The following is a 17,492-nucleotide window of genomic DNA, read 5'->3' on the forward strand; positions in this document are numbered from 1 at the left end:
GAAGAGTGAAATCGATTGATTTGATGGTAAACTGCGGGGAAAGAGTTTCTGATTGTGGTAGATTAATGTTTGGGAAAAAGGCTTTTAAGGCATAGCGATATAATTGAGGATTCGAATAGAGGAGTTTTGCAAGGGGTTTGATCTGTTCAATGTTTGAAGACTGGGTCTTGATATCCAATCCAGGAATATTTAAGTTTACCAGTTTCAAATCTTGAACACCTTCATCGAGACTTTTCATGTAATAGAATAAGATGTACAAAAATATCAAATTGGGATATCTGTTGGTCCAGTCTGGTTTCCTGAGGAGATTTGATAGACCGTCCAATAAAGTACGAGCATCAGGTGAAGCCTGACCTGTTAGATGTATGCCAAGGTCACTTAGATCTGGCATACCTAAAGATGGAGCACCGCCATGAGGACCTTTTGTGGAGGGAGAGAATAACAGTGTAAGATACTTATCTATTGAGGGTTTAGCTGAACCAGGTATTGGAAGTGGAAAGTTTGGAGCATTTGTCTCTTTGAGGCCTGCTACTGGGAGCTGGACTTGAGGAAAGATGAATTTTACTGTGTAAAGGTATAATGTAGGGTGTGTAAAGAGGAGCTTTGCCAGTCTTTGGATTGGTTCAATATTATACGACAATTCTTTGATATTCAATCCAGGTAGATTTAGTGTTTCTAAAGGTGGATTTGGGTTGCCATTTTGAAGAGCTTTTATGTAGTAAAAGAGCAAATATAAGAGGCTTAAACCTGGATATTTTGTAGTCGAACTTGGTATCTTAAGTTGGTATGAAAAACTGGATAATATATTATCTATATCAATTGAAGGTTGACCATTGACTGTTAACAGGCGACTTAAGTCTGGCATTTCTGAAACTCGGAAACCAACATTACCTAGCTTTGTGGAAGGGAAAAGCAATTTGGCGATATTCTTATTCAATGTCGTTTTGATATCATTAGGTATATTGGATATTTCTTCACCTGGTTTCCCATTGATTACTTGAGGAAATTTTATATCAGGCAAAGTGGGGATTTTGATATCAATTGGTTTGAAAGTGATCTGTGGGGTGTTGGGCAGACTTAAAGTTGGCAAAGGAGGAATATCTATATTGATTGGTTTGATATTATTCTGTGGAGGATTAGGGTTTGTTGTTAATGGATCAATGTTTGGTGATATTGGCCTATTGATGTTGGGCAAAGGCAGCTGAGCACTTGGAAAGATGAATTTTAATGTGTAGTGATATAATGTAGGATGTGTGTAGATGAGTTTGGCTAGTCTTTGGATTGGTGCAATGTTAGAAGACAATTCTCTGATATTTACTCCAGGTAGATTTAGTGTTTCTATAGGTGGATTTGGATTGCCAGTTTGAAGTGCTTTTATATAATAAAAGAGCACATATAAGAGGCTTAAACCTGGATATTTTGTGGTCGAACTTGGTATCTTAAGTTGGTGTGAAAAACTGGATAATATATTATCTATATCAGCTGGAGACTGACCATTGACTTTTGTCAATAGGAGACTTAGGTCTGGCATATTCGTAACTGGGAAACCAAAATTATCTTTCATAGATGGGAAAAGCAAATTGATAAAGTTCTTATTCAATGTCGTTTTGATATCATTTGGTATATTGAATACTTCACCTGGTTTTCCATTGATTACTTGAGGAAACGTTATATCAGGCAAAGTGGGGATTTTGATATCAATTGGTTTGAAAGTGATCTGTGGGGTGTTGGGCAGACTTAAATTTGGCAAAGGAGGAATATCTATATTGATTGGTTTGACAATATTTTGTGGAGGATTAGGGTTTGTTGTTAATGGATCAGTGTTAGGTGATATTGGCCTATTGATGTTGGGCAAAGGCAGCTGAGCACTTGGAAAGATGAATTTTAATGTGTAGTGATATAATGTAGGATGTGTGTAGATGAGTTTGGCTAGTCTTTGGATTGGTGCAATGTTAGAAGACAATTCTCTGATACTTACTCCAGGTAGATTTAGTGTTTCTATAGGTGGATTTGGATTGCCAGTTTGAAGTGCTTTTATATAATAAAAGAGTAAATATAAGAGGCTTAAACCTGGATATTTTGTGGTCGAACTTGGTATCTTAAGTTGGTTTGAGAAACTGGATAATATATTATCTATATCAGCTGGAGACTGACCATTGACTTTTGTCAATAGGAGACTTAGGTCTGGCATATTCGTAACTGGGAAACCAAAATTATCTTTCATAGATGGGAAAAGCAAATTGATAAAGTTCTTATTCAATGTCGTTTTGATATCATTTGGTATATTGAATTCTTCACCTGGTTTCCCATTGATTACTTGAGGAAAAGTTATATCTGGCAAAGTGGGGATTTTGATATCAATTGGTTTGAAAGTGATCTGTGGGGTGTTGGGCAGACTTAAATTTGGCAAAGGAGGAATATCTATATTGATTGGTTTGACAATATTTTGTGAAGGATTAGGGTTTGTTGTTAATGGATCAGTGTTAGGTGATATTGGCCTATTGATGTTGGGCAAAGGCAGCTGAGCACTTGGAAAGATGACTTTTAATGTGTAGTGATATAATGTAGGATGTGTGTAGATGAGTTTGGCTAGTCTTTGGATTGGTGCAATGTTAGAAGACAATTCTCTGATACTTACTCCAGGTAGATTTAGTGTTTCTAAAGGTGGATTTGGATTGCCAGTTTGAAGTGCTTTTATATAATAAAAGAGCACATATAAGAGGCTTAAACCTGGATATTTTGTGGTCGAACTTGGTATCTTAAGTTGGTGTGAAAAACTGGATAATATATTATCTATATCAGCTGGAGACTGACCATTGACTCTTGTCAATAGGAGACTTAGGTCTGGCATATTCGTAACTGGGAAACCAAAATTATCTTTCATAGATGGGAAAAGCAAATTGATAAAGTTCTTATTCAATGTCGTTTTGATATCATTTGGTATATTGAATTCTTCACCTGGTTTCCCATTGATTACTTGAGGAAAAGTTATATCAGGCAAAGTGGGGATTTTGATATCAATTGGTTTGAAAGTGATCTGTGGGGTGTTGGGCAGACTTAAATTTGGCAAAGGAGGAATATCTATATTGATTGGTTTGATGATATTCTGTGGAGGTTTAGGGTTTGTTGTTAATGGATTAGTGTTAGGTGATATTGGCCTATTGATGTTGGGCAAAGGCAGCTGAGCACTTGGAAAGATGAATTTTAATGTGTAGTGATATAATGTAGGATGTGTGTAGATGAGTTTGGCTAGTCTTTGGATTGGTGCAATGTTAGAAGACAATTCTCTGATACTTACTCCAGGTAGATTTAGTGTTTCTAAAGGTGGATTTGGATTGCCAGTTTGAAGTGCTTTTATATAATAAAAGAGCACATATAAGAGGCTTAAACCTGGATATTTTGTGGTCGAACTTGGTATCTTAAGTTGGTGTGAAAAACTGGATAATATATTATCTATATCAGCTGGAGACTGACCATTGACTCTTGTCAATAGGAGACTTAGGTCTGGCATATTCGTAACTGGGAAACCAAAATTATCTTTCATAGATGGGAAAAGCAAATTGATAAAGTTCTTATTCAATGTCGTTTTGATATCATTTGGTATATTGAATTCTTCTTCACCTGGTTTCCCATTGATTACTTGAGGAAAAGTTATATCTGGCAAAGTGGGGATTTTGATATCAATTGGTTTGAAAGTGATCTGTGGGGTGTTGGGCAGACTTAAATTTGGCAAAGGAGGAATATCTATATTGATTGGTTTGATGATATTCTGTGGAGGTTTAGGGTTTGTTGTTAATGGATTAGTGTTAGGTGATATTGGCCTATTGATGTTGGGCAAAGGCAGCTGAGCACTTGGAAAGATGAATTTTAATGTGTAGTGATATAATGTAGGATGTGTGTAGATGAGTTTGGCTAGTCTTTGGATTGGTGCAATGTTAGAAGACAATTCTCTGATATTTACTCCAGGTAGATTTAGTGTTTCTATAGGTGGATTTGGATTGCCAGTTTGAAGTGCTTTTATATAATAAAAGAGCACATATAAGAGGCTTAAACCTGGATATTTTGTGGTCGAACTTGGTATCTTAAGTTGGTGTGAAAAACTGGATAATATATTATCTATATCAGCTGGAGACTGACCATTGACTTTTGTCAATAGGAGACTTAGGTCTGGCATATTCGTAACTGGGAAACCAAAATTATCTTTCATAGATGGGAAAAGCAAATTGATAAAGTTCTTATTCAATGTCGTTTTGATATCATTTGGTATATTGATATTCTTCACCTGGTTTCCATTGATTACTTGAGGAAAAGTTATATCAGGCAAAGTGGGGATTTTGATATCAATTGGTTTGAAAGTGATCTGTGGGGTGTTGGGCAGACTTAAATTTGGCAAAGGAGGAATATCTATATTGATTGGTTTGATGATATTCTGTGGAGGTTTAGGGTTTGTTGTTAATGGATTAGTGTTAGGTGATATTGGCCTATTGATGTTGGGCAAAGGCAGCTGAGCACTTGGAAAGATGAATTTTAATGTGTAGTGATATAATGTAGGATGTGTGTAGATGAGTTTGGCTAGTCTTTGGATTGGTGCAATGTTAGAAGACAATTCTCTGATACTTACTCCAGGTAGATTTAGTGTTTCTAAAGGTGGATTTGGATTGCCAGTTTGAAGTGCTTTTATATAATAAAAGAGCACATATAAGAGGCTTAAACCTGGATATTTTGTGGTCGAACTTGGTATCTTAAGTTGGTGTGAAAAACTGGATAATATATTATCTATATCAGCTGGAGACTGACCATTGACTTTTGTCAATAGGAGACTTAGGTCTGGCATATTCGTAACTGGGAAACCAAAATTATCTTTCATAGATGGGAAAAGCAAATTGATAAAGTTCTTATTCAATGTCGTTTTGATATCATTTGGTATATTGAATTCTTCACCTGGTTTTCCATTGATTACTTGAGGAAAAGTTATATCAGGCAAAGTGGGGATTTTGATATCAATTGGTTTCAAAGTGTTCTGTGGAGTGCCGGGTCGACTTAGTTTTGGTATGGATGGTATATCCATATTATCTATAGAGCGAGTGTTTGGTCCTAAGTTAATGTTTAGTGTTATTGGCCTGCTGATGCTGTCCGTAGACAGCTGAACATTCCGAAAGATGGTTTTCAATATGTAATGATATAATGTAGGCTGTGTATAAAGGAGTTTTGCTAGTCTTCTGATCGGTGTAATGCTAGAAGAAAATTGTCTGATATTCAGTCCAGGTAGATTTAGTGTTTTTAATGATGGATTTGGGTCGCCATTTTGAAGAGCTTTGATGAAATAAAATAGGATATATAGAAGGCTTAAACCTGGATATTTTGTGGTTGAACTTGGTACACTAAGCTGTCTTGTAAAACTGTGTAATATATCGTCTATACTAAGTGAAGTCTGTCCATTGAAACGTATTAATAGATCACTTAAGTCTGGTGTCTCTGAAACTGGTAGATTAACATTTCTTCCTTCCGTGTAAGGGAAAAGCAAATTGATAATGTTGTTATTCAATTTCGTTTTGACGTTATTTGGTATATTGAATGTTTCTTCACTTGGTTTACCTTGGCTTATTTGAGGGAACGTTATATCTGGTAAGGTAGGAACCACAATATCACTTGGTTTCAGATTGAAATTTGGAGTAGAAGGAATATCTAAGTTGATAGGTTTGAAGGTGTTCTGTGGAGGTTGAGGTAAGTTAAGTTCTGATGATGCTGGCCATTTGATGGTGTCCTGAGATAGCTGAACACTCGGGAAGATGGTTTTTAACGTGTAATAATATAATGCAGGATGTGTATTGAGTTGTTTTGCTAGCCTTTTGATCGGTTCAAAGTTAGAAGAAAATTTTCCAATGTTTACTCCTGGTAGACGTAGTGTTTCTAGACGTGGGTTTGGGTCGCCATTTTGAATTGCTTTTATGCAATAAAAGAGCAAATATAAAAGGCTCAAACCTGGATATTTGGCGGTCACACTTGACAATTTAAGCTGTTTTGATAAACTGTATAATATATCATCTATCTCAAATGAAGGCTGGCCCTTGACTTTTATTAGTAGGAGACTTAAGTCTGGGATGTTTGACACTCGGAAATTATCACCCTGTTTTAAATAAGGGAAAAGCAAATTGAGAATGTTCTTTCTCATCGATAATTTGATCTTCTTCGGTATCTTAAACATTTCTTTACCCGGTTTCTCTTTGAATATCATGGGAAGAGTCAAATCCGGCCATGAAATGGTCTCTATATTGATTGGTTTGAAAGTGACCTTTGGAGGAGTAGGTTTTGGCAGTTTTACTCGGTGGCGAGCATTAGGGAAAATGGCTTTTAAAGTTTTGAGATATAATCTTCGATTCAAGTAAAGGCGTCTCGCTAATTTCCTTACCTTCTTCATTTTATAAGAATTTAATTTCACGGTTAATCCGGGTACCTTCCTGTTTTTCCACTTCATTTTTGAGGCACCTTCTTTGAGGCGTTTCACAAAATAAAACAAAATATATACATGCCCTAAACCTCGGTATTTCTTGGCCAAACCTGGTTTTCTAAGCTGTCTCTGTATACAGTTGAGCATCGTCTCGAGTTCCGCGATACTTCCATCAGTGTATGTGAATCTCATTTTCTTTAGGACTGGCATATCTGAAACAGGGAGATCAACGTTAGGACCTTATTTAGAATGAAAGGTCAAATTCATATAATGCTCTTGATCATTATTTGGAAAAAATCATATATATATATATATATATATATATATATATATATATATATATATATATATATATTCTTTTTCTTTTCTTTTAAACTATTCGCCATTTCCCGCGTTAGCGAGGTAGCATTAGGAACAGAGGACTGGGCCTTTTTTGGAATATCCTCACCTGTTCCTTCTTTTGGAAAATTAAATATATATATATATATATATATATATATATATATATTTTTTTTTTTTTTTATTTTTTTTTATACTTTGTCGCTGTCTCCCGCGTATTGCGAGGTAGCGCAAGGAAACAGACGAAAGAAATGGCCCAACCCCCCCCATACACATGTACATACACACGTCCACACACACAAATATACATACCTACACAGCCTTCCATGGTTTACCCCGGACGCTTCACATGCCTTGATTCAATCCACTGACAGCACGTCAACCCCTGTATACCACATCGCTCCAATTCACTCTATTCCTTGCCCTCCTTTCACCCTCCTGCATGTTCAGGCCCCGATCACACAAAATCTTTTTCACTCCATCTTTCCACCTCCAATTTGGTCTCCCTCTTCTCCTCGTTCCCTCCACCTCCGACACATATATCCTCTTGGTCAATCTTTCCTCACTCATTCTCTCCATGTGCCCAAACCATTTTAAAACACTCTCTTCTACTCTCTCAACCACGCTCTTTTTATTTCCACACATCTCTCTTACCCTTACGTTACTTACTCGATCAAACCACCTCACACCACACATTGTCCTCAAACATCTCATTTCCAGCACATCCATCCTCCTGCGCACAACTCTATCCATAGCCCACGCCTCGCAACCATACAACATTGTTGGAACTACTATTCCTTCAAACATACCCATTTTTGCTTTCCGGGATAATGTTCTCGACTTCCACACATTTTTCAAGGCTCCCAAAATTTTCGCCCCCTCCCCCACCCTATGATCCACTTCCGCTTCCATGGTTCCATCCGCTGACAGATCCACTCCCAGATATCTAAAACACTTCACTTCCTCCAGTTTTTCACCATTCAAACTCACCTCCCAATTGACTTGACCCTCAGCCCTACTGTACCTAATAACCTTGCTCTTATTCACATTTACTCTTAACTTTCTTCTTCCACACACTTTACCAAACTCCGTCACCAGCTTCTGCAGTTTCTCACATGAATCCGCCACCAGCGCTGTATCATCAGCGAACAACAACTGACTCACTTCCCAAGCTCTCTCATCCCCAACAGACTTCATACTTGCCCCTCTTTCCAAGACTCTTGCATTTACCTCCCTAACAACCCCATCCATAAACAAATTAAACAACCATGGAGACATCACACACCCCTGCCGCAAACCTACATTCACTGAGAACCAATCACTTTCCTCTCTTCCTACACGTACACATGCCTTACATCCTCGATAAAAACTTTTCACTGCTTCTAACAACTTGCCTCCCACACCATATATTCTTAATACCTTCCACAGAGCATCTCTATCAACTCTATCATATGCCTTCTCCAGATCCATAAATGCTACATACAAATCCATTTGCTTTTCTAAGTATTTCTCACATACATTCTTCAAAGCAAACACCTGATCCACACATCCTCTACCACTTCTGAAACCACACTGCTCTTCCCCAATCTGATGCTCTGTACATGCCTTCACCCTCTCAATCAATACCCTCCCATATAATTTACCAGGAATACTCAACAAACTTATACCTCTGTAATTTGAGCACTCACTCTTATCCCCTTTGCCTTTGTACAATGGCACTATGCACGCATTCCGCCAATCCTCAGGCACCTCACCATGAGTCATACATACATTAAATAACCTTACCAACCAGTCAACAATACAGTCACCCCCTTTTTTAATAAATTCCACTGCAATACCATCCAAACCTGCTGCCTTGCCGGCTTTCATCTTCCGCAAAGCTTTTACTACCTCTTCTCTGTTTACCAAATCATTTTCCCTAACCCTCTCACTTTGCACACCACCTCGACCCAAACACCCTATATCTGCCACTCTGTCATCAGACACATTCAACAAACCTTCAAAATACTCATTCCATCTCCTTCTCACATCACCACTACTTGTTATCACCTCCCCATTTACGCCCTTCACTGAAGTTCCCATTTGCTCCCTTGTCTTACGTACCCTATTTACCTCCTTCCAGAACATCTTTTTATTCTCCCTAAAATTTACTGATAGTCTCTCACCCCAACTCTCATTTGCCCTTTTTTTCACCTCTTGCACCTTTCTCTTGACCTCCTGTCTCTTTCTTTTATACTTCTCCCACTCAATTGCATTTTTTCCCTGCAAAAATCGTCCAAATGCCTCTCTCTTCTCTTTCACTAATACTCTTACTTCTTCATCCCACCACTCACTACCCTTTCTAAACAGCCCACCTCCCACTCTTCTCATGCCACAAGCATCTTTTGCGCAATCCATCACTGATTCCCTAAATACATCCCATTCCTCCCCCACTCCCCTTACTTCCATTGTTCTCACCTTTTTCCATTCTGTACACAGTCTCTCCTGATACTTCTTCACACAGGTCTCCTTCCCAAGCTCACTTACTCTCACCACCTTCTTCACCCCAACATTAACTCTTCTTTTCTGAAAACCCATACTAATCTTCACCTTAGCCTCCACAAGATAATGATCAGACATCCCTCCAGTTGCACCTCTCAGCACATTGACATCCAAAAGTCTCTCTTTCGCACGCCTGTCAATTAACACGTAATCCAATAACGCTCTCTGGCCATCTCTCCTACTTACATAAGTATACTTATGTATATCTCGCTTTTTAAACCAGGTATTCCCAATCATCAGTCCTTTTTCAGCACATAAATCTACAAGCTCTTCACCATTTCCATTTACAACACTGAACACCCCATGCATACCAATTATTCCCTCAACTGCCACATTACTCACCTTTGCATTCAAATCACCCATCACCATAACCCGGTCTCGTGCATCAAAACCGCTAACACACTCATTTAGCTGCTCCCAAAACACTTGCCTCTCATGATCTTTCTTCTCATGCCCAGGTGCATATGCACCAATAATCACCCACCTCTCTCCATCAACTTTCAATTTTACCCATATTAATCGAGAATTTACTTTCTTACATTCTATCACATACTCCCACAACTCCTGTTTCAGGAGTATTGCTACTCCTTCCCTTGCTCTTGTCCTCTCACTAACCCCTGACTTCACTCCCCAGACATTTCCAAACCACTCTTCCCCTTTACCCTTGAGCTTCGTTTCACTCAGAGCCAAAACATCCAGGTTCCTTTCCTCAAACATACTACCTATCTCTCCTTTTTTCACATCTTGGTTACATCCACACACATTTAGGCACCCCACTCTGAGCCTTCGAGGAGGATGAGCACTCCCCGCGTGACTCCTTCTTCTGTTTCCCATTTTAGAAAGTTAATACAAGTTAATATATATATATATATATATATATATATATATATATATATATATATATATATATATATATATATATATATATATATATATATATATATATATATATATATATATATATATATATATATATATATATATCTTTTTCTTTCTTTTAAACTATTCGCCATTTCCCGCGTTAGCGAGGTAGCGCTAAGAACAGAGGACTGGGCCTTTCTTGGAATATCCTCAACTGGTCCCCTCTGTTCCTTCTTTTGGAAAAAAAAAAAAAAAATGAATATTTGGCAAAAAACTATTACATCGTAGCTTGGTTGCAAAATGTTTCTCTCTCTCTCTCTCTCTCTCTCTCTCTCTCTCTCTCTCTCTCTCTCTCTCTCTCTCTCTCTCTCTCTCTCTCTCTCTCTCTCTCTCTCCCATCTTCACCACTTCCCATTTTCCTCTGGTAGCGTGTTTCATCAACCGAATATCAGACTAACTCAAGATGTTATGCTAGTCCATTGATTCATTTTTTTTTTCAGAAGGTTAACTCAATCCTCGTCATTCTTTACCTTCCTCATGATCTTGGCATCCTCTCACACTAATCCCGGCAGGTCATTTACACTGACCACGAAGAACAAGGATCAGTCCCAAGACTTTACCCTGCGGGAGAACACGGGGCGAACTCCCAAACCAATGTTTAGAGTTGAGATTCGAACTATAACATCTGTCCTCTGTTTCCCCTTCCACTGAGATAATCTTTTTCATTCTCTTCGTCAACTGAATAAGTCTCATGTTCGTGTCTGCCAGAAGAATCAGGCGTGTCTGTACGCTAGGATGCGTAAGTCACACGCATCTCTACTAGCTACAAGGTAGAGCAAGTTTCCTCCCCTCACTCAGTGGGAAATACCCCGCCATTCAAGGCAGTGTTTGATTCGACTCGTAAGCTTTCCTAATTCTATCAACTAACTCGAATGAACGTATTGTAAACAATCGCTTACTGAATCATGAAAAAAAAGGAGGAAAAAAGATAAGTATAACACACGTTATTCATATCCTATTCAAGTATTGAGCAACTAACAATAACATAAGAGTCTTCAAAGTACAGATAAGGTGTTCAGTAACTTACCTCTGATGTTTAAGAATGTTAAGTACTCATGGTATGGCCATGGTTTGCGGCGATGGCCTTTGTGATGCTTTCGTCCGTGCTTAATGTGCTTGCCTTTTAGTTTGGAGCGATGGGCTTTGTGATGCTTTCGTCCATGCTTACTGTGCTTGCCTGTTCTCGTATGGAAGGCCTTAAGCGCTGCCTTGTGGTGGTGTACGCGCCTGTGGTGAGCGTTCCTTACCCCGTGTGACTTGCGATGTACTCCGATTCCAAGACGAAGGTGTTTCCGGTGACCCCGACGGCTCCTAGTGGACAAGAGACGGTGGGGGTGTGTGGGAAACGGAGGTGGGTGGGGGAGGGGCATCAGAATCAACAATGGATTCAGTGAGGGATTCCGATATCACGTTGTGATCTAAGGCACTGCAAGTATCCCTTGCTGTTTCACACACACACACACACACACACACACACACACACACACACACACACACACACACACACAACACACCACACACATGCTTCTAACTACTGTACTTTTTACCAGCTCGAACGACCGATGAACAACTAGTATGTGTCATCATAAGAGGCTTTTAACACGCTTACCGTACAAGAATGGCCGGTCATCAAGGTGTCAAAAGGGAGGAGGGAGGAAGGGGGAGGGAAGGGGATGCTTGGAAGCGATCTACACACGCGTAGGACAAGTGACCAATCCCTGAGAGGGGGTATTTCGAATTGAGGGACTTTTAGAATACCTGCGTGTTCAGTGGTGACGCAGTGCAGAGATGGGAATACGGACCCAGAGGAGCCTGGTCGGTCGGTCTGGAGAGAGAGAGAGAGAGAGAGAGAGAGAGAGAGAGAGAGAGAGAGAGAGAGAGAGAGAGAGAGAGAGAGGGGGGGGGGGGGAGGAAAACGGGGTGAGGTAGAGCGAAAATGTGGAAACCCTGTCTCGGTGGAGTTTTATCTCTTCTGTGTTGGGCAACAACATTTTGCAAACCATTTCTGCGTCTGGGCGCTCAGCCTCCTCCGTCGGGTTCCTGTCGTATCCCTTGTTGGGCACGTCTCTCAAAGGGTATGCTGACCTCCATCGGGAGTGTTCAGTCGCTTGTGAATCCCTAAACGGTTGTGGATCCCTATAGACTCCTATGATAACCAAAATCCCTCAGTCTCTCTTGGCTGTATTTTGAAATCTCTCTCTCTCTCTCTCTCTCTCTCTCTCTCTCTCTCTCTCTCTCTCTCTCTCTCTCTCTCTCTCTCTCTCTCTCTCAACTAGACGACATTTTTACCCCCTTCTTTTATACGCACTCAGGTATATTCCATAAGACTTATCATTATCTACAATCACCATGAGGTGGTAACAACGTATAACTATCGTTCGTATGGACGAAATACATTAGGTTGGCATTCACACCAAGTCTAACCAGCATTTTTTTTTTCTAACACGTATATTCCCTCCATCATAAAAATCTCCATTAAACATCATCATCCCCTTCCTCGTCTTCTGTGGCTTCATAAACATGGCGTCTTTAAACCTTCTGCAAGTCTACTGTTGACAAAGACTCATTTCATACAGCCATGGGACGTATTATCATCCCTCTTCGCTTCCCCTTAATTCCAAGTCTTTCTCCTAGTCCATTTTTACTCCCATGCATCCTTTACACACATGTCTCTCCCTATATTATTCACCTCCAAAAACCCGGTCCCTCTCATCAGCACTCGTAGGTACCCTACAAAATACTCCTCCTAGATTCCTTGGCTTAAAGAATAGACTATCTATCTAGGAAAAGATGAAAAATGATTTTGACAACTTTATCTCCAAGCCTGTCTTGTCTATTCCTTAAACATTTATGTATTTAAAGAAAGAAAACGAAGAACAAGACCCATACACACAGAGAACGGGCTGTTGTGTGTCAGAACCAGAGATCTATGTTTGCAACCGGAGGGAGTCTGTTAATCAACCTGGTCCATCTAATACAGGATGAGGATTACTTCGTTCGAATCAGATGTTCGAAAACTCAGCGTATGAATCTTAGACCTGGGCCTGGCACTGCCTTGTTCATCATCATACCCATCAGTTAACATTTGAGGGTCAGTTTGGTAAGTGAATTCACTCCACTGCGTATATCGCTACCCACCCTCACTTCCAGTGCTCCACTGTATAAATATACAACTATGTTTATATATATATATATATATATATATATATATATATATATATATATATATATATATATATATATATATATATATATATATATATAAATACAGCTATGTATATATATATAGTAGCCCTCGAGTCACTTTGCGTGGCAAGACGAAGCTTCAAGATCACCCTAACGTGAGAAGAGACGTCATCACCCCCAACCACCATTCCTGACTCACTTGAAATAGTGGCCTTGAACTGATACCAATATCACCAGCAGGAGCAGCAACAGCAGTGTCACTGCGGTCACCAGCCGACGCTCACCCATGGCTGGCACGGGTCCTCGCCACCTGCAGAGTCGAAATGGAAGACAGTAAAGTTGTTGAACATCGACTATGGCTATTGGAATAGATACTACATGAATAGATCTTAGTTTCACTGAGATAATGGGGCAAAGTGTGAGCTACGTTGATTAGAAAATGACTTGAAACCTGTGACACAACTCGTGCACGAAGAAAGAAAATTGTGACAAGGATCAGAGAATGAGTAGAGTAGGAAAATGGGTGTTGGTGAACCGTGTTCGCCATGATTCTAAGCAACGTGTTCAAGAGTTTATCAGAAGACCATATACTGTATATACTTAGTGTATACACAAGTGCATAGGTATATCAACAATATCAAAACCCTTTATAAATGATACGAAATCCCACAAGTCAAGGCTTCGTCTACCTCGGAATTGTCCAAGTTTGGTTGAGTTTACCCTCAATGTATCCTTCCGCGAGAACACGAGCTGTTCAGTCAAAACACATAAGTAACATGATAATGGCATACCACTCGAATGATAACAAGATGGGCCACATGCATTGTGGAAGTGTATATGATGGTCTTAGAATTATCTTTAATACCTGAAGAAGGTGTCAAAGATATTTCGGTTTGTGGATATGTAAACTTACGTTGAGGGCCTTAATGAACCTGGTAGTTGATAGGCCTACAGCCCAAACAAACAAGCAACTGATAACAACCCTTGGTACAACACGTGATGGGCTGGATAATGAGGAATGCCAAACACAAGCTCCCACAAGGGAAGGAAAGATGGAACGCTTCCCACCAAAATATAATCACAAGGGATAAGAACCTACAGATGCAATATATCAGATCATGTCTGTGGGTCTGGTGTTATAAACCTCATATTACTCACCGACTCACAAGAGGAGTAAGAAGAGACAAAGACAAACATCAACATGTCTGTCAAATGCATCCACAAAGGTTTAGTCTCCTCTTCTCCTGCAGGCAAGGTAGTGACAACACACATATCCCCCCTCCACCTGCAGCTCGTTTTCTCTTGGTGTAAATCTCACTGAATATTCGAGGTTTCCACAATGGCTGCACTTTACATTAATTAACGATGTAGTATCACATTACAACAGGGCTCTCTCTCTCTCTCTCTCTCTCTCTCTCTCTCTCTCTCTCTCTCTCTCTCTCTCTCTCTCTCTCTCTCTCTCTCTCCTCTCTCTCTCTCTCTGTTTCACTGCTATAGTCTGCAGAATTTGACGTCGTAATTACACAGTAAGATATTATATATCTGAATTGCAGTTGGTAGAATTCACTTTATCTATCTATATCGAGAAGTGCAATAGCGTTTTTCTAATTCTCATGTGGTTGATGGTTTAGAAGTCTATTGCACTTAGAACAAGAGTCAGTGTTGATTGCACCGTTAGTTTCATTGATAGTTTAATGAACACATCTATTTTGTCCACTTTCCAGGCCCAGATAGCTGGAGGGAATATTATGATTGTTGATTGTTGAGTGGCTGGACGGGTTAAAGGAGTTGAAGGCTTTGAGAAGGGATTGTTGAAGAGATTCTGAGAGCATTGACTGGAGGGTTGGATTCTTAGGTGTGCAATGGTCAAAGAAAATCTACATTAGAAGATGAAGGTTTGTCTGCGGCAGGGGTGTGTAATGTCACCGTGGTTGTTTCTTTAGTTTATAGAGGCGGTGGTGAGGGATGTAAATGCAAGAGTTTTGGAGAGGGGGACGAATATGCAGTCTGTAGGGGATGAGAGGGTCCTAGGAAGTGAGTCAGTTGTTGTTCGCCAATGATACAGCACTGGTGGTAAATTCGGGCGAAAAACTGCAGAAGTTGGTGACTGAAATTTGAAGAACGTGAGGCCGGAGGGAAGTTGAGATTAGATATGAATAAAAGCAAGGTTATTAGGTTCAGTAAGTCTGAGGGACAGGTCAGTTGGAGGTAAGTTTGCATGGAGAGAAAATTGAGTAATTGAAGTGTTTTAGGCACCTGGGAGTGGACGTGGCGGCCAATGGAACCATGGAAGCTGAAGTGAGTCATAGGGTGGGGGAAGGGGCGAAAATTATAGAAGCGCTGAATAATGTTTGTAAAGAGAGATCCTTATCTGGAAGTGCCAAACTGGGTATGCTGGATGGTACAATACTCCCATCAGTATCACATGGATGCGAGGCATAGGCTACAGGTAAGGCTGTACGGTGGAAAGTGGATGTGCTGGAAATATAATGTTTGAGGTCATTATGTGTTGTGAGGTGGTTTGATTAAGTAATGAAAGGATTAGAGAGAAGTGTGGTAATAAAGGAGTGTGGTTATGAAAATTGAAGAGGGTGTGATGAAATGGATTTGAATTATGAAGAGAATGAGTGCGGAAAAGTTGACGAAGAGGATATATGTCAGACGTGGAGGGAACAAGGAGAACGGAGAGGCCAAACTGGAGATGGAAGGGTGGAGTGGAACAGAGTATGAGCGATCGGGGCCTGTACATGCAGGAGGATGAAAGGTGTGCACAAGATAGACTGAACCAAGGCATTTGAAACGTCTGGGTAAACCGTGGAAAGGTTCGTAAGGCTTGGATGTGGATAGGGTGTTGTGGTTTCTGTGCACTATACATGACAGCTCGAGAATAGTTGTGAGCGAATGTGGCCTTTCTTTTTCTGTTCTTGGCGTTACCTGATAAAAACTTTTCACTGCTTCTTGTAGTTTTCCTCCCACACAGTATATTCTTAAGACCCTCCACAAAGCATCTCTATCAACCTTGTCACATACCTTCTCCAGATCCATGAATGCCACATACAAATCCATCTGTTTTTCCAAGTACTTATCACACAAATTCTTTAAAGCAAAAACCTGATCAAGACATCCCATACCACTTCTGAAAGCACAATGCTCCTCCCCAGTCTGATGCCTTCATCCTCTCAATCAGTACCCTTCCACACAACTTAACAGGAATACTTAACAAACTTATGCCGATGTGATTTGAACATTCACCTTTATTCCCCATTGCCTTTATACACTGGCACTACACATGCATTCCGCCAATCCTCAGCCACCTCAACATGATCCATCCGCACACTGAGGGACCTTACCAACCAATCAACAATACAGTCAACCCCTTTTCTTAATAAGCTCATCTGCAATACCATTCAAAGCAAAGAAACCTACAAACCAAACCAAACGCAAGTGAAGACATTGAACACTTTCTGCTCAGTAACCCCACACACTCTCCACACACACACACACACACACACACACACACACACACACACACACACACACACACACACAACATTACAACTCTTTATGGCCTAGGGTCCCACCTGCGTGGACGTGGCGGAGTTCCTGAACCTACCGCGGTAACCCAATAGAGACAAGAAGACACTTCGAAGTCAGGAGAGCCGAGCTGAAGATTCTACTTACCTGCGTCGTCCGTCGTAGGTGAAGCTTCACAGACTCAAGCTCCTGTACCTAGCAGCCTCCAAGAGATCTACGACCTGCCGTGGACGACAGAGGCTGTGATCTGGAGTCTTCCTGTGCGACAGCCAAACTGGTCATCTTGGTTTGTTGGGCTGGCTGTCCTAATTGGCATACGATGGCGTAACAAGTTTACACTGCCTGGCACCGTATGAAAACACTTTTTTTTTGCAGCCTTGAGTAAACACAGTGGGCTTTGTTATGGGACGAATCATGATACTCCCTACGCCTCTTGACTTAACAAAGTCCTTATGGTAAGGTCCTTTGATAAAACAAACCCTGATGGTAAATGCCTTCGGGACAGCAAAGCCCTTAAGCAAAG

The 17,492-nt window shown here is 40.3% G+C and overlaps 1 protein-coding gene across 1 annotated transcript; it reads right to left on the bottom strand.

Annotated features, from left to right (window-relative positions):
• Window positions 1-1,929: 1,929 nt before the first annotated feature.
• LOC139746977 (uncharacterized) lies at window positions 1,930-17,227 on the bottom strand. Its single transcript, XM_071658672.1, has 5 exons — window positions 17,117-17,227; window positions 13,635-13,745; window positions 11,277-11,560; window positions 2,155-6,660; window positions 1,930-1,934 (listed from the first exon to the last, which is right to left on the bottom strand). Exons 2-5 carry the CDS (start codon window positions 13,721-13,723, stop codon window positions 1,930-1,932), a joined length of 4,884 nt encoding a protein of 1,627 aa, XP_071514773.1. The 5' UTR covers window positions 13,724-13,745; window positions 17,117-17,227.
• Between the last annotated feature and the right edge of the window lie 265 nt (window positions 17,228-17,492).

Source organism: Panulirus ornatus, chromosome 5 (assembly GCF_036320965.1).
Source record: "Panulirus ornatus isolate Po-2019 chromosome 5, ASM3632096v1, whole genome shotgun sequence".
Lineage (NCBI taxonomy): Eukaryota > Metazoa > Arthropoda > Malacostraca > Decapoda > Palinuridae > Panulirus > Panulirus ornatus.

Coding starts and splice junctions, on each gene's coding strand:
- LOC139746977 (XM_071658672.1), bottom strand. CDS start 13,723: ATGGGTGAGCGTCGGCTGGTGACCGCAGTGACACTGCTGTTGCTGCTC. Junction 11,561..13,634: donor GTTCAAGGCCACTATTTCAA/GTGAGTCAGGAA, acceptor CTTGTCCACTAG/GAGCCGTCGGGGTCACCGGA. Junction 6,661..11,276: donor AACATTCTTAAACATCAGAG/GTAAGTTACTGA, acceptor TCCCTGTTTCAG/ATATGCCAGTCCTAAAGAAA.